Source organism: Bombyx mandarina, chromosome 02, assembly GCF_030267445.1.
Source record: "Bombyx mandarina strain Sakado chromosome 02, ASM3026744v2".
In the NCBI taxonomy this organism is placed as follows: domain Eukaryota; kingdom Metazoa; phylum Arthropoda; class Insecta; order Lepidoptera; family Bombycidae; genus Bombyx; species Bombyx mandarina.
In genome coordinates this window covers 7,156,849-7,179,935 of record NC_143209.1, presented here as the reverse complement: position 1 = coordinate 7,179,935, position 23,087 = coordinate 7,156,849, and the positions used below count along the sequence as shown (strand labels likewise).

General features: G+C 35.0%; 2 protein-coding genes across 5 annotated transcripts in view; one reads left to right on the top strand and one right to left on the bottom strand.

Moving 5' to 3' along the window:
- The window catches only part of LOC114245674 (phosphatidylinositol 4-phosphate 5-kinase type-1 alpha), a 92,177-nt gene extending 78,915 nt beyond the window's left edge, over window positions 1–13,262 (top strand). The window contains exons 18-21 of one of the 4 annotated variants that reach the window (XR_016324792.1): window positions 390–484; window positions 855–964; window positions 6,714–12,635; window positions 12,954–13,262. Coding sequence is in view for 3 of the 4 variants with exons in the window: in XM_089735841.1 (XP_089591967.1) it covers window positions 390–484; window positions 855–964; window positions 6,714–6,809 (301 nt within the window). In the remaining variant the exon portion in view is untranslated. Of the gene's footprint in view, window positions 1–389; window positions 485–854; window positions 965–2,466; window positions 4,518–6,713 lie in introns of those variants that run through there. The other 3 variants (XM_089735858.1, XM_089735841.1, XM_089735850.1) reach the window with 3 other exon arrangements.
- A 675-nt stretch (window positions 13,263–13,937) lies between these two features.
- LOC114245719 (uncharacterized) lies at window positions 13,938–21,213 on the bottom strand. Its single transcript, XM_089735745.1, has 3 exons — window positions 20,846–21,213; window positions 18,340–20,296; window positions 13,938–17,995 (listed from the first exon to the last, which is right to left on the bottom strand). The coding sequence occupies exons 1-3, from the start codon at window positions 21,147–21,149 to the stop codon at window positions 14,215–14,217; spliced, it is 6,042 nt and encodes a 2,013-aa protein (XP_089591871.1). The 5' UTR covers window positions 21,150–21,213; the 3' UTR covers window positions 13,938–14,214.
- Between the last annotated feature and the right edge of the window lie 1,874 nt (window positions 21,214–23,087).

Below are 23,087 nucleotides of genomic sequence, written 5' to 3'. Positions count from 1 at the left end.
CGTAGGACGCCCCTTGGCTAGGCGGTGCGATGGCCTCCAAAGGGTGGTTGAGAGCCGAATACTGAGGTCAGTGGTGTGGATTGGGAGAGGCCTATGTCCAGCAGTGGACGACTGTGGGCTGGTGATGATGATGCTAAATTTACATATTTTATGTATGTATTTCGTAAAATTTAAATTTCGAAAACGTAACGTAGGATGCCCCCTCGCTAGGTGGTGTGATGACCTCCAAAGGGTGGCCGGTTTAGGTGGATGAGAAGAACCGAAGACCGGGTTCAGTGATATGGATTGGGAGAGGCCTATGTCCAGCAGTGGACCGTGAGCTGATGATGAATTACGACTACAATGTGTTCCTTTTGTACGGTTTCCATCAAGTGTTTTGTGTTTTCCAGCGTATGTTGGACTCCGCCAGCGTCAGTGGAGGGCTCCACCCCGACTTGGACGGAAGGAACGCCCAGTTTCACCGAGTCGAGTAGCAGTGAACAAGGTCAGTAGATGTAAGGTTATCGTCAAGAGTTCCAAAGAGTTCAGATAAAGCTTGGAGGAAATTATGTAGGGAGATAAGTGATATTGTCACGTGAATTGAATTTGTTATTGGAAAGCATCCTATTATAATATGTTTTTTTTTTTAACGAATAATCTCATTTTGAATTCATAGGTAATAATATATAATTTCTACAGTGAACATAGTAAAAAAGGTATATTCTTGTACTGAACTTGAGACCTTAGAACTCATGTCTCAAGGTGGGTGGCGGAATTTACTTTGTAGATGTCTATGGGCTCCGGTAACTACTTAACACCATGTAGGCCGTGAGCTTGTCCACCCATCAAAGCAATAAAAAATATATATATTACAGGCTACCCAATAACTCCAGCACGGTCTGAAGGAGGTCGTTCACCCCGTCCCCCGCCGCCCCCCGCACGTTCCGCCCCTCCATCATCAATCAACTGCCTCACAAGCGAAGTGGTGAGTCGAATCTAATCTCATTCTATAGTATCCGCCATATTGCGTATTTAATAAGAGATTTTGTCTATACGTAATGAATGAAGAAATATATATTTTTATTATAACAACATTTAATGCCCTTTCTTCAATAATTCTTTATCACACATTTCACAACGTTCATTAACCGAAAAATTATTTAAAGAACTGTCAATTGTCATATAACAGATTGACATTCAATCATTCATTACATATATTACAAATAAATAATGAATTATTCTAAAAATATCTCTCGTTCAATACGTAGATGCATTCTAGTAATTAACAGGGTGTTGGATTTGAGCTGGTTTGACTAATTCAAATAAATATGCTTTATAACCATTAAAACAAAATGAACGGTAGAAATATCTAGAGCAGTGTTACAAAGAACAAAAAAAAATATTATCTACCATTCACTCATAAAGATACAGAGTCCAAAATTGTTCTTCTATGCTTTCCGGTTGTCCGGGGCTTAACAGTAATGAAATTTGAGTGTACCGCAGCCATATTCTCAACTAGAATGCTTATCAATTAGACCAATGTATAATAATACATTTAAAAAATAGTATATATCATAATATCCGCTATGAACGATTTTGGACAAAATAATTGATATTTGCAGCACTCATCATAATAATGATCTAGCACTAGGAATTATTGCATTGCATAAAACAACACATTATAATGAGAATTAATGCGACTTGTGATGTTATGTTGATATATATGATATGGCATCGATTTTTATAGTAATCTGTGTACATACAAGCTACACTGTATTCAGAAGTTTCCTAATATATCAATGGACTTTTGGAACGCGAGGAGTGGAGTTGTGTGATTTGTTTTATTTTGTCTATTTAGTGTTTCTTCAGGTTTAAATGTGTAATAACGATGGTTTACTAACTGTTTAATATCTGTGAAAGTGCACAAATGTGGGAAAATGAAACAAAGCCGCTGGACATAGCTTCTCGGGATCCTCTTAAAAGTCCACTGAAAAAATCTCAGTAAATGACCACCGTTTTACTGAGATTATATTTCATTCCATATCATCCCATCTCATCTCATTTCATCCCAGTTGATTAATGTCTTAAATTAATCATCTTCATTTCATTTCACTCCATACTATGATTTTTCATAAAAATAACAATATAAATTAAAATAAGACATGACCTAAAGGTGTTAGTTACCATGTCATAAAATCCCTTAAAAAATAGCAATAATACAACGCATATGGCCTGTATGTGTAAAAATTAAATTTTAACTGGATTCATTGTCACTCTTTTTTAAATTAAAAGTTCGGATTCTAGTCCTTTAAGCCAAAGTCATTAAATACTCCACTCCTCCTAGTGATTGATATGGTTAATTCTCGTTATAATGTTATCATAAATAAAAAAGCTAGCACACAACGCAGATGATGATAATAAGCCGTATAATTATGATTAATGCTGAGTTTTTGTTTTGGACGCTGCTTTAATGGTGGGTTTTAACAGTTGCACTTGAAGGAACGCGTCGATAAAGATTATAGTTAATGTATTCCTCCTGTATGTTTAATGTTACTTAAAAGTTAAAGTTTGACTGAATTGAAATTATTGTGGCCTCATTTTCATGATGAACAGTTTTTTTTTAGTCTATTTTCTGCGTTTCCCGTTAAATATCTTAATTTCGGATTTAAATTGTCTGCAGAGTTTGCCTTAAACTCCTCCAAGGCGGTAATTGAAAACTTTTATTTACCGCCTGTCCATATCAACATGTTATTGAAATATGACGAAAATGAGGTTACACGTTTTTTGAGATTTATTATTACTCGTCTATTGTCGTGTTCAAAATAACTTAAATTGTTAATGAAAAATGTACATCGTTCGTAGGTTAGCTCATAAAATAGCGAGGTCTAGGTTTATTAAGACACAGTCAGTGATTTTTATATTTTATTATTATCAAAGATTAATTTGGATGGGTTCTAAAAATTCACGTATGCAATATATTTTTTATTGTTTAAACGGGTAAACGAACTCACGGCCCACCTGCTGTTAATTCGTTACGGGAGCCCATTGACATCAACAACGTAAATATCACCATCATCTTTGAAAAATTAGTTCCGAGTTTTACAAGGTTGCGCCAAACTTCAAACCGGAAGGTATTATGGCAGACATAGAAATAGTAGTAACCATTTGGTGGATCGCATGATATTGTATATCATTTCGCTGAAAATGTGATGACAACCATTTTAAGCATGAATTCGAAGTCTGTCGGGAAAATAGTCATGGTCACGGTGCGAAACTTTGATTCCGTTTTGGAGGTAGATGTTTTTGGCAATATTAACCCTTCGACTACCATTTGGGTCACCGGTGACCTACGCGGCGCACTGAAGTAATTATGTCGATATCTGTCACTAAGCTGGATTCCCTAGCTTTTCCTTCTTTTGTTTGTTAATGTATGTTTAGCGTTTTAAAGTCGCTTAGAAACAGTTTTATTCTCAATATCTTCGGATTCGTCTTTCCCGGAGTCTACTAGATATTCTGGCGCCTTAAGTAACAGAAATCGAGATAATCACTATAGTGCCCTGCGTAGGGCCCCAGTGGTCTCCGTGGCTGTGAAAGGGTTAATTTTCGTATTATTTTTAAACTCCATTTCATTTTATGAGCGATGAATATAAAGAGGAATTCTTGATTGAACTTAAATAGCTTGATTCTGTTAATTGTTGCTGTTTTACGAGTTTGTATTTTTTGAATAGTTAAATGCGAAAATATTGAAGTTTTTTAACGTAGGGTATGTACGAAGACGAAGGGTTATCGTATTGAAGTTTTATGGTTAAATTAGTTAAAGTTTTGGGCCAGTTTTACCTCGTGCTCAGTAAAAAAAATAGTTCAGAAAATTTAAGACTGTCACATACCAATGGTTTTTTGAGTTTTTCGAATTATCACGCGTGTGACGCACACTCAAATTCTCCTTGCAAATGATCAGTAGTGTCCCAAATATCGGTACGGGAATCGAAAGACCGCGAACTTTTGTCGATAAAATAAAAGATAAATATTTCTCTAATAACCATCGACTTCAAATCGAACGCATAGTTTTGTGAATAAAACTTTGCAAACTTGCAGTTATTAAATTTCGTAAACAGACCGACTGACTTAAGTAGGTAAATGGTTTACATTCAATACCATCTTTCAGAGATACATACCGTTATTGTGGATTCAAAATTATGCTTAGTTATTTTTAGTCGGCACATATCTTGACTATTGTATTCGAATAGTACAAATTTTTATAAATTAGCTATTCAATATAACTTAGGTTATTCGTTATCTCCATTTTGACATTGATATAGCTCTTGAAATGTCATCGGTGTTGCCAATAAATGTTGACCAACTTCTACTATTTACTCAATGTTTGTTAATAAAAATAAAAAAATTAAATTTATTGATTAAATTAATAATGGTTGTCTATATAACGAAAGCAATTTATTGTTCGCTTTGAAAAATATTTAATCGGCTTTTATGTGAACGTAATATGGTAATATTTCGAAATATATTTATAAAAAAATTAATCTGAAAGTATTTTTACTTATAATTCAATTTAGTATTTGCCGGTTTTCTGATAATAAATAAACTTACTAATTAATATGACCCAGTGGCCAGCCTCTCAATTTCAGTGAAAGGCTTTGATCGCCATTTGATCTGTGTGTGTGACAATCAACCTGGAATGTATAAATACACAAACTTACAACTAAATTGTGACTGCCACTGGATTCGAACGCTGACGCAGTTGGATCATGTGCCGTGAGAACACACAAAACGTCCCACAAATTCACGGGGTTGCTATCACGAAACAATTCCAACAACTTTCAATCCTCAACTTAAAGCTTAACAATACATATTCATATAAATAAAGTCGTTAAGGACGTTCATAAAAGTGAATACTTTCAGATTTTTGTAGAAACCTTTTTGTGATTGGTGACCGTATTAAAATAAGTATTAAATGAGTCTTAATTAAACACTATACGACTTCTTGTTGTATGTCCTCACGATCGGAAGGTGGCTGGTGGCTTAAGATAAGAATTATTGTAAAGGATTACTTATAAAAAATATTATAAACGGTGTAAGGTGGTTTCAATGATATACACATATTCCAGATGTTAACGATCTTTAATATCCGTGCAACTTGAATACTTTTATAATCCTTGAGAATAATTATTATATATAGATAGATGTCAGCGGTTCGTTCTCTAATAAAAAAAAAACAAAAAACATTTGAAGCATCTTGAATACTTCAATGTCCTGTGTTAGATTCGGTTGGAACCCCTGCCTGAAAAAATAGTATTTCGTCAAAATCGATCCGATCCTTTCAAAGATTCATTCACCCGCTTCCATATAAAGAGATAATACGTGTCTGAAATTCGTTTAGCAGCAAATTATCGTATTGCGATTGATTATTTTTTTTACTTTTGTATCGAAGTCAAGTTCCCATGTGGAAAGGTCATAAACTTAGCAAAAACTAGCATCGTACAGCAAAAATGAAATTCGCAAAATACATAATTTGCATAATTAGTTATACCATTTAAATCTAAAGTCTCAAAGTGGGTGGTGCATTGTTGAAGTCTATGGGCTCGGATAACTATTTAATAGATTTACGCGCGATAAATATATATTCCGATGAAATCACTCGCCCGACATTTCCTTTTTCTGTGCCTATTCCTGCCGCGAAGCAGTGATGCGTTTCGGTTTGAAGGGTGGGGCAGCCGTTGTAGCTATGTGGCCGCATTTACGTTGTAGACGTCTATGGGCTCCGGTAACCACTTAACACCAGGTGGGCGATGAGCTCGTCCACCCATTTAAGAAAAAAAAAAAACTTTCGCATGCTGATCGTTGCCGAAAATTTTCCGTAGTTTGCGAAGCCTATACAAAAGTCAACGTAATTGAATACAGATCACATTTAAATAATAAAAAAAGATCATCGACCCCTCATTCCCCCCGGTCACCGTCACAGAAACGTTCTCACGAGATGTCGTTGTTACTATTAAATAAATGATATTGTACATTTTATTGTTGTTATATATTTAAGACGACCGACGCGTAGAATAAATATTTGGAAAGCAAACCTGTCTCTTTTTAACCTCAAAAAGTATAACTTGTGCTATGATGAAAAAAAAAAAGGTTTTTTTTTTCTACCACAAAGCTACCAAGTAGGAGAATTCCGCTTACAACTGTAACACTTAGTATGGCTTTAGTAGTTTTATTAGTTTATGAATTATATGATAATATGAAGGTGAGTTTTGTAATTCTTAATAAATTTAAACTATTACATGTAATCAATACCCATTTATTGCATGAGCAGTTTGATCAAGTTACCGTATTTTATACATGTGTATTTTTTTAGCACTTTAGTTATTATTTTTTGTGAGTCGTGAGTATTGTACCTCTCTATATTAGCCACAAAACAAAGTATTGGTTAAGTTCCACCCGTAATTTGGCTTATCTACAATAGCTTTTAATTTAAAATGACAATAAATAAAACTGATACATTATTTATTTATCTAATTATTAAAATTGATTAATTTAGACTTTTTCATCACAAGAAACATATATTTTAATTTCATTATTTACATAGCTAATATGCACTTAAAGTACTTTCTCTTGAAATCGGTTAATGAAGCATTTGGGATTTGAAAATACTTTAAAAAAATCCGTTTTATAATAGTTTTGTGTTAAATAGCGTGTTATTTTAATTATAATTTTGATAACAGGTCGAAATAACACATTTAGCATCGGAAACGTCGCGGATAACGGTATCTTCGTACGAGATACAGCAGCATTATGAAAACGAAGAAAATGATTATTAACTTTAATGAAATGTTGATCTGGAGGGCTGTTCGTTGCAAATAACTAGAGTCCGGGAAATAGCGTGAATTTAACATGCTTAATACCAGTGTGCTTAGTGCGTGTTTTTTAACGTTTTCGATCGCGTAAAAGTTAACTAAAGTATGCAGTCGGAACAGCGCCCCTAGGGGCAAACGCAGGCAAACGTTTCAACTCCATACAAATTTGAGTTAACTTTTACGTTATCGAGAAGGTTAATAACCTCAAACTAAGCACACAGAACAAGTCATCGATAACACGATGACATTTAGGCTACATAAAAAATTAAATAAAACGCATCCGACGCTTAATTAATATAATCAAAGATTCAAGCGAAGTTTTTTTTTGTGAATCTTTGGGATTTGCTGTCAGTATGACACGTATTTCATGGGCGATGTTTATGCTCAAACAGTTTCCGATCCGTATCCTTTGCCTGATAAATAAAGTAACGGAGCCATATTAAAATTACTCGGCTAACCTGATTCATTAATAGTTGTTGCAACGGACGGCTATTTATAAAAGCTATTCGTCAACTGCTAATGACTTTTTCGAAAACGCTTTTCATAGCAGATCTATAAGCTTATAAATGATAACGTTATAAATAGATTTTCTACTGTTTACCTACCTACGTGTATTCTGTGAAGTAGCAATATTAAATTATAAAGTCGTATGTAGGTGCTTTCATATTTATTGATAATAGTCGAAGATTTGACAAAATTCGAACTGATGAGAAATTTCTACACCGATTTAATGTTGCCATAGTTGAAAAAATCTAAAATATTATTTCCTATGCTACTACGTGTACCAATTAAGAAAAAAAAACAGTATTTTTTTAAGATGAAAATTTCACACTTTAAATTTGAATGAGAAAAAAATATTACATTTGTGTAAAGGTACCGTTATATTTTAGAAAATATTGTTTTTGATAAAAAATTAAGCTCCCCTAATTAAAATTAAAAAGCTCAATTCACCGAAAATTTAATACTTAAGATGATCTGCCTATTTATATATTTGTTTTAATAGACTGATTAAATTTAGATCTGATTTACATGTACTTTTTTTAGTTAAGTTATGTTGATTAATTTCGCCATTATTATTGTTAATGATCATTATTTAAGGAGTTAGTTTCGTTCTTATCATTTTTAATGAATACAAATCATAGGTAATATTAAGAATAATAACCAATTCCTGGTTTACGTAATTTGGGTCGTCCGTAGATTTGATTTTAAGCCTTCGACGCTCACGTAAAAAGTTTACGTACGTATTTTGGTTTTATTGACAACCGTCAGATGAAGGAGTGTTTGGTTTAAGGGATATTTTTGTAACATTACAATAGAGCCATTTGAAGTTTGAAATTTTGGAAAAAGTATCATAATAATAAAAAAAACTTCTTCGGCTATTTAATAAATGTGGTGAACATTAATTGAAGTTCAATTAAAAACATTGAACTGTTGATGCTAATACAAAAAAAAAGACGGATCTTTAATTACAAAGATAAATGTGGCGTTTTAAGCCAACTGTCGCTTTAAGCAAATAACATTTCACCCCTCGATCATATTCTTAATGTCTGGGTGTATACTGGGTGTTAAGAGACCGCTTCCGAAAAAGAAAATTTTGTACTTACAAAGCTGTAAATTTTGGGGAGTGCGAAAATTTTATAATAAATTTTGACTCGGAAAGTGTCTGGCAAGAGGAAGAGAGTCCGCCCCAGAACAACTTGGCGTCGCTCGGTGGAACAGGAGCTAGGGGTCTTGGGCATGACGTGGGAGGAGCTAGAACAGACTGCCCAAGACCGATGTAAATGGAAATATTTGATTCGAGCCCTACACCCCAGCAGAGGGTAATAGGAAGGAATGATGATGATGATGATGCGGTATCAGTGCCAGTGCGCGTGTAAAAGAAACGCCGCGCCCGGGCGTTCGTTGACCCGAGCATCAGCTGTTTTTGATTTTGTGTTTCATTGCTGGTTTTGTTTTTTTAGTAAACGTAATGTATTTTTTTATGAGACTATCGTTTCATTTAGATGTACTAACGCGATGGAGAGTAAATAATGCTAATATACCATTTAATTTTTTTTTTTTGTAAATCTGTGTCTATTTTTCTTCCCTCCCATCATGAAAGGTGTCATTAGTACTATTGTCTGTCTTCGTTTTCGGAAGCCGTCTACTAACACCCAGTATGTACATACGTGGTTTCAAGGGCGGCTCTACATAGGATTCAGTCGAATATATACGCCATTATAGAATTGTTCAATGATCATTTTTATTTAAAGGGTTTTGTAAACTAATTGTGTGTTTTTATTTATTAAAGCTACTTTTACGGTTTAATTTACCATTTTACATTTTCAATAAATATTATTTTTTACGTATCGAATTACGATTCTCGTAGTCGCTAACGACTTAAGTTATTGTTCGTCGATATTTGAATATCAAACGAAAGTTAAACCGTAAAATAAGTTTTAATTTTTTAATAACCACGAATCGCGAAAACCGAAGAAAATATGACTAGATTGTTTTTTTTTAGTTTTAAATTAATTCACAACTTAGGAAAATTTTATATTTTCATCGGTTTTCGCGAATCTTAAACGCTTTTAAAACAATTTTTACGATTTAATTTCGTCTCTCAAACTATTTTCAATTTATATTAAAAATGCACACAAACAATAAGTGTTTGAATAATTCAAACCCCGTTTAGGGCACCGTCTTTTTTTCCCATAAAATATAAGAGTATTTATTGACGTTAATAATGACATAAATAATGTAATGAAAACAATATAAGCGATAATAAATCGTAAAAATTATTTTAATTAAATTTAAAGAATTGTTTTAGCGAGAGTAAAGCGCGTCCGTCATTGTATTCGGGCGAAAAAATAAAACCTAAATTAATGAAATGACTTTAGATTTGAAATGTTTGTTTTTAGCTAAATAAATAAACTTTGTTCACGCGTAGTAGGGTTTCAGCTGAAATTTTATTTTTTTTAAATTAAATCTATCTGTCGTCTTAATGACAATTTTTATCTGAATTATACTTTGATAAAATATTTTACAAATTTAGACTAGGTCACAATGGATGATATAGTATTCTTTTTTTACACGAACCATAATTTTAATTTGTTTCAAATATCCGAAATTTTTATACTATTCTGAGTTCATGTTGATGGGCCCCCACCTGGCAACCCTAGCCACGTACCATCGACAGTCACCTTCTTCTTGCTGCATCGTTCGTAATATAGTTAAAAATAATCTATTGGTTCTCTAACTAACTTACGTGACTTCATCTTTTTTTTTTAATAAAGCATTCTTCAGAAGTTACCTGTAAAAATTACTTTGCAAAAATTTCAAAATGTTAACTTATTTAGTAGCTCAATATCGCGCGAAACAGATGTGTTCGCGTATTCTTAGTATTAAGCGCTCATATACATTTAGACTTAAGGTTGAAATTTGATATTCGACACATCGATTATTTCAAATAATGACTTAATAACTATCTGGCAGCCCTATTCTGTGTGGTAAGTGCGAGTTTTTTAACGTTCTCGATCGCGTAAAAGTTAACTTAAATATGTATGCAGTTAGAACAGCGCCCCTAGCGGCAAACGTAGGCGAACGTTCCGACTCCATACAGAGTCAACTTTTACGCTATCGAGAACTTTAAAAAACTCGCACTAAGCCCACTGTTTTATGTAAGCCGTTTTTTTTTTTATCGCGTACTAGAGTTAAAGATTTCGCGGGCCATCTGACGTTGTAAAATATAGAAAGCAAAACACAAATTTGGAAATGTGGAAGTTTCAGTTTTATTGCACAACATCGTTCCTACCCTTGAAACTGGTACACGTGATTACTTCGCGGCGGATATAGGCAGGCAGTTTGTAACTACCCGCACGGGCTCACAATAAATCCTAACAGCAGGAAATGACGCTTAGGGAACGCTGCTGTCCATTCACCGATATAAACTTTAGTCGCCTTTTACGACATTCACCAGCAAAATCCGAGGATTTACTAAGGATTAACTAGACCAATTGCGTGCGCCAATCAAAATATTATTACCATGCAGTCGGTACAAACATTACGAAGTATCTGACTCTAGTTTCACTCATTCAAAATTTAGTTTTCCGTGTCAGTTTTCGCTACATCTAATTAAAACGTTTCATAGTGATGAATAGGGCTTACGGTCAATAAGCTGTATGTGTCCTTGTTGGCACTGTTAGCGCTCTGTAAATTATTGAAATAAAAAAAAATCTCGTTCATTGATGTTAGATTAAATAAATAACACTAAGTTTTACACAGTTATACTTTTTATTTATTAATATTTAATATAGATGAAAATACAATGCGGTGGATGTCACGGAGTAGAGAGACAAGTATTGCCATAGATTATATATCATCTCATATTCATATTGAGTTATAAGGCGCCAAATTTAAAATTATTTCAACAATTGAATTTAATAGAAATCTTGCCAAAACAAATCTTACATTTTCTCCCGATTCGTTTATAAATTTTAACCTGTTTTTCCTTGCATCGAAAATTAGCAATGAAATCATGTTGAACCGAATCTAATTGTATCCACAAAACTTAGTACTTATTTAAAAAAATTGCTAGACTTAAAAAAAACGTTATTTAATGTGTAATGTATAATAAATATTTTGTATCGTCGAAGTGTGTATCTATCTGTGTGTATTTTCGCTTGCATGCTAAATAAATGTGGCAAAGGATTTTTTAATTAAATATTATCGAATGTATTTATTTGTGGATTGTGTCTATGGATTTTCTTTTGTTTGTTATTAAGCGCGTATCATTAAAATCTTAATTTATAATTTTCAATTCAATTTACAACTACATATTTGGATGTCAGTATACTTTGTATTTAACATCGGCATTTGGCATTCTTTGATCTCAATTTATACACATATATGTATTACTTTTGTCACATTTAATTAAATAAAAAGAATGTTCTGATTATGCATACTTATATCGTGAGGATTATTATATTAAATGCGTATTCAAAAATAATTTAGTTTAATTGAATAACCTAAGTAAAACAATATTAACGTAATTTAAGAATAAAAGAACGCTTTCATTTTGTTAATAGATTTTGTTCGTAATTAATTTGCATATTACAATTTAATTTTTAAAATGCTATTCATATTTTTTAAATTAAATTGCCAAACAACACAAGCGTCTATTGAAATAATTACATAAAATTCGATTTTTCTAGAAATTTATAGATTACAATGGTACAGATTACGTTTGTATTATCTACATATAGGCAAAGACGAAACGGCTCAATGCCATTTTCTTCTGTGCCTGTCAATAGATTTTCCTTTTAATAACTATTCACGGACCATAGTATTAATATAATTATTTTATTGTAAATTTTAATAGAAGAAAGATAAAATGTACTATCATGAATTTAGGTCTTGAGTTGTCGATGGTTCGAATCAAATACTAGTTTAAATATATGCACCGTACATGTGAAATATAGAGGTATTATTTATTTTGTGTCATAGCTGTGTGCTAACCAAAGGTTGGTTATGGATTTTGGATTATTCATACGAGACATAAGGTCGGATCGGATATTACTTCAATGCATTGTATTGTAGATTGGCGGCCATTTTGAAAATTATTTGACAGTTGTAGATTGGTGGCCATTTTGAAAATTATCTGACAGTAGTAAATTAGCGGCCATTTGTGGTATAGATTAGGGTAAAACTGGTCGTAGTCTTAAAAAGAGAAAAAGTTATAACAGATTTAAATAATTTAGATCCGATCTTGTGCTTCTGTCAAGAAATGTGGTTACAATGACAAAGGACGAGGTGAGTGTGTGTTTGGAATTATGTACAATGTTTTTGGCTTGCTTTTTTAAATATTTACTAGTTTATTTCATTGCTGGTGGTAGAATACATTGTTCGCACGTGTTGGTGCGATGGTCTAGAGTCTGAGTTTCTATGGACAAGTATTTTTTAACCGACTTCAACAAAGGAGGAGGTTCTCAATATTATTTTTTTGTCTAATGATATTGCTGGTGTATGATTGCATGATTTTTCATTTGGCTGCCGTAAATCTACAAGTCTTGCGTATATATGTACATATTTAAATATAACACTAAAGCGATGTTTATCTTTATTTTTCAGACGCGGCTCTAAATTTATTTATCGAATTTTTCATAGAAACCGATGCCAAAGGAAATTGGATCTTAATGATTTTACCTACCTATTACCTGTTTTAATGTAGTTAGTTTTTTTTTTCGCATTTATTATTGAATTTCAGTGTAACTCTATATTCGAATACATTTATAAATTAATACTTAAAATATGTAAGTTATTGTAAACCAAAAAATTATAATAATGATAAGAAACAAAACCTAGTAAGAATCAACCAAAAAATATTTTATGTTTTTAGTGAAATTTTTCATTTTATTTTTTTATAAATGTCGTAATTAATTTGGTTTTTTTTATTTATTTCACCGAGATTAAATATAATAAATTAGTTACAGCTAGTGTTGTATTATGTGGGTTTTTAACACGATTTTATTAGGTTTGTTTGTACCGATTGTGACCGTCGTCGTGGCCTAAAGGATAAGACGTCCCGTGCATTCGTATGTAGTGATGCACCGGTGTTCGAATCCCGCAGACGGGTATCAATTTTTCTAATGAAATACGTACACAACAAATGTTCACGATTGACTTGCACAGCGAAGGAATGACATCGTGTATTAAAAATCAAACCCGCAAAATTATAATTTGCGTAATCACTAGTGGTAGGACCTCTTGGGAGTCCGCACGGGTAGGTACCACCACCCCGCCTATTTCTGCCGTGAAGCAGTAATGCGTTTCGGTTTGACGGGTGGGGCAGCCGTTGTAACTATACCGAGACCTTAGAACTTATATCTCAAGTTGGGTGGCGGCATTTACGTTGTAGATGTCTATGGACTCCAGTAACCACTAATACCAGGTGGGCTGTGAGCTCGTACATCCATCAAAGCAACAACAAAAAAAGATTGCAAGAGGAGTTATTCAGTGGGTAAAGCCATAAAGACACATTGGGCTCGCAGTTTGCTCCCAACATATGCAGGCTGTCAAGTCCATCATACATCCTCTAGGCGCTATGCTATACTTGCCATGTATCTATTTCTGAATCTGAAAATCTAAGAATCTGCCTGACAACCCCGTATGATGACTTTAGAAGCCAATCACCATCGGATGGATCATGATCTTCACCTACATCTACAAAAGCAGTTAACTGTAAATAAAGAAGCGTACACATGAAACAGACCACAAGTAAACAACGTTTTAATTGAAGACATGGATATACAAAAGAAAGAAATGAAGAAAAAAAAAAACAAAATGTACAAAAAAATAAAAAATAAACTACATACTGCAAATAACAAACACTTCAATGTTGAATAGAAACCGTAATTAAATTCTGCTTCCGATAATTCTCGGTTACCATGCGTCCGTATTTGTGTATTTCGTTCTCTTTGTCAACTGAAAATTTAGGAAGCTTCGCTATCAAACAATCAGTATCTGCAAGTGATTCTTTTGTGTACATACGCAAGACAGCCTTCTTCATTTCGTACGATTGAAGAACCCTCGCTGTTTCAATTGCATCGTATCGAACATTAGACTTGTTAGCGTCCGTTCTTCTGAAATCATCAATTTGTCCTCCGTGAAAATTATATTCAAAAGTCTCATTGGAACTATGTCTTTTGCTGTGACGACTTGTCGAATTCGTTTTTTCTGTCACGTTCGTGACACCGTTCGTAATGCCTTCGTTTAGAACTGCGTTAGCTGATCTGTTACTGCCAAACAAGAAGCTGGTGCTGTCTAGTTTGGAAAAGTGTTTTGTTACCGGCGTTTCGATTTTGAGCTCTTCTGTCATGTAATTAAATAGTAATACGTTACTGTCGTTGCTAATGCTGCAACTCGTTTCTATGTTTTTCACTTTCTTGCTGCAACAACAGCAATCACCGTCTCCCGGTCTACATAGTTTCAATTTCTCTGCCAGCTTACTGCACATACAACTTGATTCGCCTAGTTCGCAACTAGGTTTATAGTTTGTATTAACAGGATATTCGTTGATGCTATCAAAAATAGAATTGTTAAAATTATTGCTTTCGCTTTCAGAGCCATTTATGTAATGCGGTAGTGACGCCAATGTCACGTCTTTGACCAGTTCGTTGTCAGTAACGGCCATTTTGTGTTGTTGACTGTCAGATAATATCACTTGTAGCATATCTTTGAGTTGTTTTATTTTAATTTTGTCACTTAATTCTGTTTCATTAGCCTTTTTGAGTACTTCTTTTAGCATATCTTTTTGTTCTCGCCTGCAACACGGCCTTCTTAATACAAAACTACTGTCCGAACTAGTTTCTGGAATAGATTGATTTTTTATGTGTTCAATTGTTATTTTTTCATTCGTAACGAAACAAGAACTGTTGTCTCTGGACATATTAAGAGATTCATTTTTTTCTTCTGACTCATTTAAAATATGTTTACTGCTTAATTTTTTTGCAACATCTTCAGTGTCTAATTCTGTTATTTTCACACTTTCGGCGTAATTACTGTGATTGCTTGCTTTTGATTTTTCATTCGAAGAAGTTAAATCTATTGTGGTCCGATGTATAGAATATACATTTTCGGGATTTCGCTCAGTACTCAGACCGCTGTAACAAGTGGAAACATTGTGGAATTTCTCTGATATGTTTTTAGAAAACTCCTTTTGATAATTTTCCATTTTCTTAACTATAGATTTGGGCTTAATATTTTTAATAACAATACGAACATTAACATCGTTCGGTGGACCAGTTTCCTTGTTTGTCTCTGATTCCTTATTCACCATATAAACTTCCTGCGGAGCTTGGCATATCTCATTATTAACCTTTTTAATTTTTTTATTATCGCTTTCTTTGCCAACATTTATCTCCGTTACCTTCTCGCCCTGCGTGACGCGTAATTTAAAAGTAATTTCGACCAAATTCGCGACACTCATATCGCTTTTTTTTTCTTTGTCATTCCTGTTGCTGCCAGCTTCGTTTTCTTGTAGGTTCTTCAGGGAAGTGGGTGTAGATAGTCTGTTAATATTAGATGTACGATACATGTCTCCTAGTAGAGATTCTTTCAGGCAATTTTTTCTGTAATTTTTTCTCTCGTATAACGTATCCCCATCTTCATCTTTCACTTTAATACCCATGCATTCTCTAATTTCTTCAGTACTGGGCGTCTGCTGTTTGATTCGTATGTTAATTCTCTCTCTAGAATTCAATCTGATTACTTTTTGTTGTTCTTCGTCTTTCCAAGCCAAGCATTCTTCAGAACAAGTTTTCTTTTCGGATGGTTTCATTTTTAGATGGACTCCTGACATTTTTGAGTGATTGAATGCGTTTTTGGATGCTTTAGGCTGACAAACCGGAGGGGACGGGGGGCAGGGAGGCGTTTTAGGTCTACTCTGACAATCGGGCTTACACTCTTTCTCACTTTTAACCTTCTTTATTGCTTGGTCTGAAAAGTTGGAAGAGAGAGGACAGTTTTTCATGCATTTATTTGGCGGTGATTTTTTCGGTGGGCATGCTATAGATTCTAATGAAGGCTGGTTTGAGATTTGGTTTTTCGTCGGCCACGGATACTGATCCGTGCATTTTGATTTTGGCGGAGGCGGTGGCGAAGGTGGTGGCGAAGGCTTCCTACATGGGGGTGTATTGCATCGCGGAGCCGGCGGCTGCGACTGGGGCTTTTTTTCTTCTTCCTTTATCAAAGAACACGGCGGAACGTGGCACGTTTGTCCTTTTCTTTTATTCGGTGGACTCTGCGGCGGTGTGTTGATTGGGGAATTTTTTGCGGAACACCTTTGCGGAGATATTTGAATGGACTGACTTTTGCGACAAGGTGGAAAATGTATACACATCGGCATTAGTTTTGTTACTGAAGGCTTCTTACAACAAGGCGGCGTCATAGGCTGTGGTTTTGGGGAAAGATTGCGGCTTCGACAAGACGAATTAGAGCAACAAGGTTTCCCACATGGAGCAGGAACCGGACACAATTTCTTAAGCGCCATTCTCTGCTTCTTTTTCTTTTGCGGTGATTTACGTCGTGGTGAAGGGGGTGAACAAGGTGGTGTCTCATATGCTGGCTTACATGGAGGAATTTCGCAAGGGGGTAGGGGACTTTCGCAGGTCGGTGTGTTTAAGCATTTTCTTTGACAAGGCGGCGGCGGAGTGCAACATTGAAAAGGCTTTTTACAGGGAAGTGAGCTTAAGAACTCTTTTTTTGTTGGTTGTGCCTCAAATGATCTTGGTGAGCCTTTATCAGACTTAGACGACTCTGACGAGCAAGGTGGGTTTGGATCTTTTTCACACTTCGGCTTACAAACGGGATCAGGTATCGCGCACGCTTGTTTTTTAATTTGGGCGTGCTTAGGACATTTCAACTCTTTCTTGCATACTTCACATTTCGCCCCGCCTTTAAACGATAGTATACTCTCGATTTTCTTCTCTGATATTTGTTTTGCCAACATTTTGTTCATTGTCTCACAGTCAGGTATCGAAACGTGTTTGGAGCACTGGTTTTTCTTCATTTGTATTCCTGGTTGTTGAAATGAAGTCTTTTTCGGTTTCGGACACTCTTTACTTTTACATTGCGGTCTTTTGTCTTCTGAACATGGCACTGAACAGGGTGGCGTATCTGTGTAACTAGAAAAAGTCCACTTCGATTTGTTGCTCGCCGCGTACAGTTTCCTCTTCCTGTAAACCTCGAAAGAATCCTTCGGTAAATATCGTATGTCTTGGGAGTCAGTTTTCGTCTTCCTAAATTTCTTCAAGAGTTTCTCAGTGAAAGAACTCTCCTGTTGTGGTTCTTCGTCCTGTATAGGGCTATGGTTGCACGGAGGATAGGGATAGCAAGCGTCTTTTGAAGATGGTTTTGCCGAAGTTTGACAATCGTCATAATGAGCTGGACATGGCTCGTTTTTATCTCCTTGGTTCCGAACACTTCCTCTAGAGGTTTCGGAACTGCACCGTACATTAGTATCGCTTATGTGCCACGAAAACAAATCTACGGCTAATGGATTCCAATGTCTGCAGTATTGTTGTAGATATGTTTCGGCAAGTTCGCATTTTTTTGAACAAATGTGCGTATTATCTTCTGATTCATCGCCACTTAAATCTTCTCGAATTTTGAGTCTAAAATGTAAAAAAAATATGTGAGCAATTCATACCTCACCCATTGTTTACAGTACAGCAGATTTATTTTACAATGGATCTGGTAATGTGACCAAGTGTAATAAGGCCTAGAACCACTTCTCATGTTCCCATAGTTTTTCGGGATTATGCTTTATTATTACTTAACTTTTACTCCTCCCGCTAATTTATGTCTTGGGCATTGGCGGTTCGTTACGCACATTTAAACTAAAAGGTACTTTTAGCATCATCCTATACCATATCATCTCACATCAAGTGTACCATTTTCAATAAACTTCCTAAATATTAAACTGTTTTTTTGGTAAGCAAATTGTAAAACTACTTACATTGGTTTTTTCATTTCCCCCAAATCTCTTTGTGTAATAATACCGACACCGATAACGTCGCATTTTTTCAGTACATCATCATTGCTGTCTTGTATTAAAACATCGCGTTGTCCTGCAGGTCGTTTGATGACGCTTTCGAGAATTTTCGAATCCACATCCTTGCTGTCTTTAACGCTTACTATAATTTGAACGTCATTATATTCATGGTCGCCAGTTTCCGTGATTCGATTTGTTTCTTTAGCGACCGTTGTCTCCGGAACCGCGTCGTATTCAACTACATTATAAACTTCTTCATCTCTAGAAGGCTGTTTCTCACTGTCATTACTACTAGAATCAATAAAGAACGCTTTAGGTATATCTATTCTCACGTATTCTGAACTGGAATCTGTTTCTAAGTTACCATTGTCTTTCGAATGCAAAACGACTTTTATATTGTGAAATAAACGTTCAATGCTATCTTTTATGTTTTTAGAATTGACTTGAATGATTTTTCCATTAGTATTTGCACTGTTTTTCATTTCAATAGGCATTCCTTTACTTCGGTCGGTTACTGTTCTTGCAACCATCCAGGCTTCTACCTCTTGCGGGGCGAATTTGACGCGCGTTTTGTCAGGCTTACAGTATGATAAGTCGCTGGAAATTATTTCACTTCTAGAATGTAACGTAAGATCTTTGTAAACATTGTCCATTAATTCGAAAACTGTACTACTGCTTGTTCTGTACATTTTATTGTTCCATCTCACTCTGACACTATTGGTTGAGGCTCTGTCGTGACTTAGAAATTTCAAAAGCCATTGTTTTTTTAGTATATCGTCTGATGCTTCAGATTTTACTGTCGCTGTCGTTGGGACACTCGCTCCAATTTTGATCACTAAACCATCATTGATTTCGCAACGAGCGGTAGTCACTCCTTTCTTTGTTTGAAAAGGTTTCTTTGTTTTATCTTTAGCGTTCTTCTTAAAAAAGAAAAACTTACGTCCTTCTTTTTTTTCTTTTAAAACAACATTTTTCTGCATTTTATTCGCTTTCGATTTAGCTTCATCATCTGAGGGAACTGGACTCAATCGTTTCTTATCGTCGTCAAAATTAAACTTCTTGCCCCACAATCTAAACATCCCTTTGACTCCGTTATACTCGCTATCTTCCTCGGCCATCGGGGGCCATTCAATACTTGCTTTCTTCTGTTTTTCTACAGGGTCTTCTTCATTCACAAAGGATTTATAAATAGGTTTTTCCGGTTCCGTGTACATTCGGAACGGACTGTAAACTTTTGTACTTGAGAATGACCTGCCCTCTAAAGATGGAGGATCGGAAGTTATAGACACATCTTTGTGACTGATCACACTTTTGTGACTTGATATTTTAATTAGAACGTCATTTTTTTTCATTTCTTCTTTCTTTAGCAATCCACGTCTGAAGGCTTCAAATCTACGACGAAAAACTGAAGCAGTTTTGAGTTCCGGTATCGGATTTCCATCCTTCGGCTTTTTATCTTTCGATCTAGTTGCGAATATTTTTCTGTATTCTCTTTCTAATTTATTTTCCATCGGATCTATTGAAGTTCTGCTATGTTTCTCATCACTAGGAATCTCCAAATTATGCACATGTTGAACAAGTGAATCGGACGACACAGTCTTGACCATCACCTTTTCAGTTTCTTTTGAAACTTTTTTACCTTTAACCTTGTCTAAATTCTTCTTTGGGCTTTCTATTTTACCGCCACCTATCTTTTGTGACTCGTTTTCTACTTGTGTCATAACTGTTAATAGTTCTTTCCCATCAGTATTTATGCCCATTTCTATTTTGACTTCTACAGGACTTGTTGTAGTAGATCTCTTGAGTTTGATGGGTGATAATTTTTCATGCACTAAATAGATTTTATTATCTTTCATTTCATCTTGAACTGGCTTTGATGTTACACTTGTTTGGTGATGATGAGCGTTTCGTCTGTTTTTTCCTACAACATTTACCACCTTGTATTGAAAAGCGCTTAAAATCAATGAAATCTTATTAAGAATCGAATTGAATACAAGCTGTACACGTGTAAGTGTTCTAGGTAGAGTTCTGGAACAATCATGAACTCGTGACCTATCCAAGATTATGTATCTATTTAAGAAATAATATTTGGAATAGGTTACAAGAAATTGTTAAGTCATTCCATAGCGAAAAAAATCTAGACAATGATGAAGATATGCAATAATAGAAATTATATTTCCGAAACGGTTATAAACTCTATTATTTTATCATCTTAACAGTACTAAAATTTTTGTAATTTATCCTTTTAAAACTGCTAAATATTAGATATTCCATTCAAATAAGTTTTCCGGGAATCTTATCTTGCCTATTTCTGCCGTGAAGCAGTAATGGGTTTCGGTTTGAAGTCAGCCGCAGGGCAGCCGTCCTACTGTTACAACTGAGACCTTAGAACTCTTGTCAAACTTGACGCCCTCATTTACGTTGTAGATGCCTATGGGCTCCGGTAAAATAAAAATCCATTCGTACTTACGATTTGTAATGGACAGTAGATCATCGCTCCCGACCCCCCTCTCTGCTTTTTCTGGTAAGTAAACTTTTTTGACCTTTCTCCTTTGCAATGTTTTAACGCTACCTATTCCTATATCCGTAAAACTGATCGTCTCGTGATAAGCATATATTTGCTCTGGGAACACGTTGAAATACTTCATTTTCGGTGTTGCCAGTTCACAAGTGCATTTCCGATTTATTTCACCAACGTCCACATTTAAATTTATGGCGTATTGTTTATTCCTATTCCGTTCGTCTTTTTCTTTGTTCGGTTTAGTTTTATTCATTTCTCGATTTTTTATTTCCTGATCTAAGCTATGGCATCTTCTAATTCCAATTTCATTTATTTCACAATCGGGCCTCTGAGAAGGAATTGCAACGCTGTCAGAATTAAATCTAGTATCATTTTCTGTTGTTCCAATTAGTTGATCAGCACTTATTCTATTAACTAGTCTATCAATTATATAATAATCATCAATTGAATTTTTTTTGCAACTTTATAGGAGAGCCATTTAAAGCAAAATTTTGGAAAAAATATCATTACAAAAAACATCAAATTGTTGATATTAATACCAAATAGAACGGACATTTAATTACAAAAATGAATGTCGCTACTAATCAATGTGGCAGATTTTGCAGAGTACACGGCGCCGTGGCGCGTGGCCTGATCGATTTTTCAAATTAATAGCGCAACCCCGTAATCCAACACCGGTGGTAGGACCTCTTGTGAGTCCGTGCGGGTAGGTACCACCACCACACCGCCTATTTCTGCCGTGAAGCGGTAATGGGTTTCGGTCTGAAGGGTGGGGCAGCCGTTGTAACTATACTTGAGACCTTAGAACTTATATCTCAAGGTGGTTGGCGCATTTACGTTGTGGATGTCTATGGGCTCCAGTAACCACCAGGTGGGCTGTGAGCTCGTCCACCTATCTAAGCAATAAAAAAAAACACCAGGTGGGCTGCGAGCTCGTCCACCCATATAAGCAATAAATACAAAAACTTGATATTATAAGGTCGCTACTTTACGTAAATGGCAATGTACGTCACGTAAAGTTAATTCAACGGTGGGAACGGTACTGATGCTTGAAATAATTGCAAGCAACGGCGCCGTGTGTTCGATCCTCCGATCCTTCACGGCGCCGTGTACTCGCCGTATACATATCCAAGGCAACGTGTAGCTGGCATTGATGGCAATAATGCAGGCTCATTAATCTATACTCCATGTCATGTCCTTCTTCAAACGAGGCTTGTGGAGAGTATTAAGCGGTAGGCTGCGGCTTGGCTCTGCCCCTGGCATTGCTGCAGTCCATGGACGACGGTAACCACTCACCATCAGGTAGGCCGTGTGCTCGTCTGCCTACAAGGGCAATAAAAAAAAAGACTAATATTATAAAGAGGAAAGATTTGATTGTTTGTTTGTATTGAATTGAATTGGCTCCGAAACTACCGAACGGATTTAAAAAATTCTTTTACTGTTAGCAAGCTACACTATCGCCGGGTGACATAGGCTATATTCATTATATTTTCAAAAAAATTAGGGATCCTCACTAGAACTCAAATAATGTTACCTAATGTGTAAAAAAATTACCTAAATTTCTTTACATCGCGTGCGCTACTACCCAAGCGAAGCCGGGGCAGGCCGCTAGTGTATTATAAATTGGAATAACTTAAACTAGTATTTACCGCGTTGCCGTCTCGGAATGGCGTGATTCTGTTTTTATTATTTTTTTTCGCTACATACGTTGCACTGAGAATTTAGTCTGTCATTGTTTTGACGTTGACGATCGATAGAGAATTTCGGAAAGAAGATTAAAATTAATTGTTCATTGAATACCTACTTTTATGAATAATTTTTTGAAAATTACACATGAGCTTAATAGTTTAATAAAAGCGACGTATTTATTTTTCATAAAGTGCTTTCGTAATTCTATTTTAAAATAAATAAATAAAATTCATTCTTTTATATATTTTTATTTATGTTCATTAGCTATCGTGTTTATGTAACGAATTCTTCTATAGCCAACGATGCGTTTTTATAAGGTACGTATCTATGTTTTTTGACATTGACACTTAAACAATTTTATATTTTAATATTCTGTTTAGAAGACTTTTTTGTTTTTCTAAATAATATTCATGTTGGATTTTGTATATTGATGTCTTGTTTTGTGCGACAATGTACCTACGTGTCGCGTAGCGGTGTTATGAATTAGCATCGTTCAACAGGT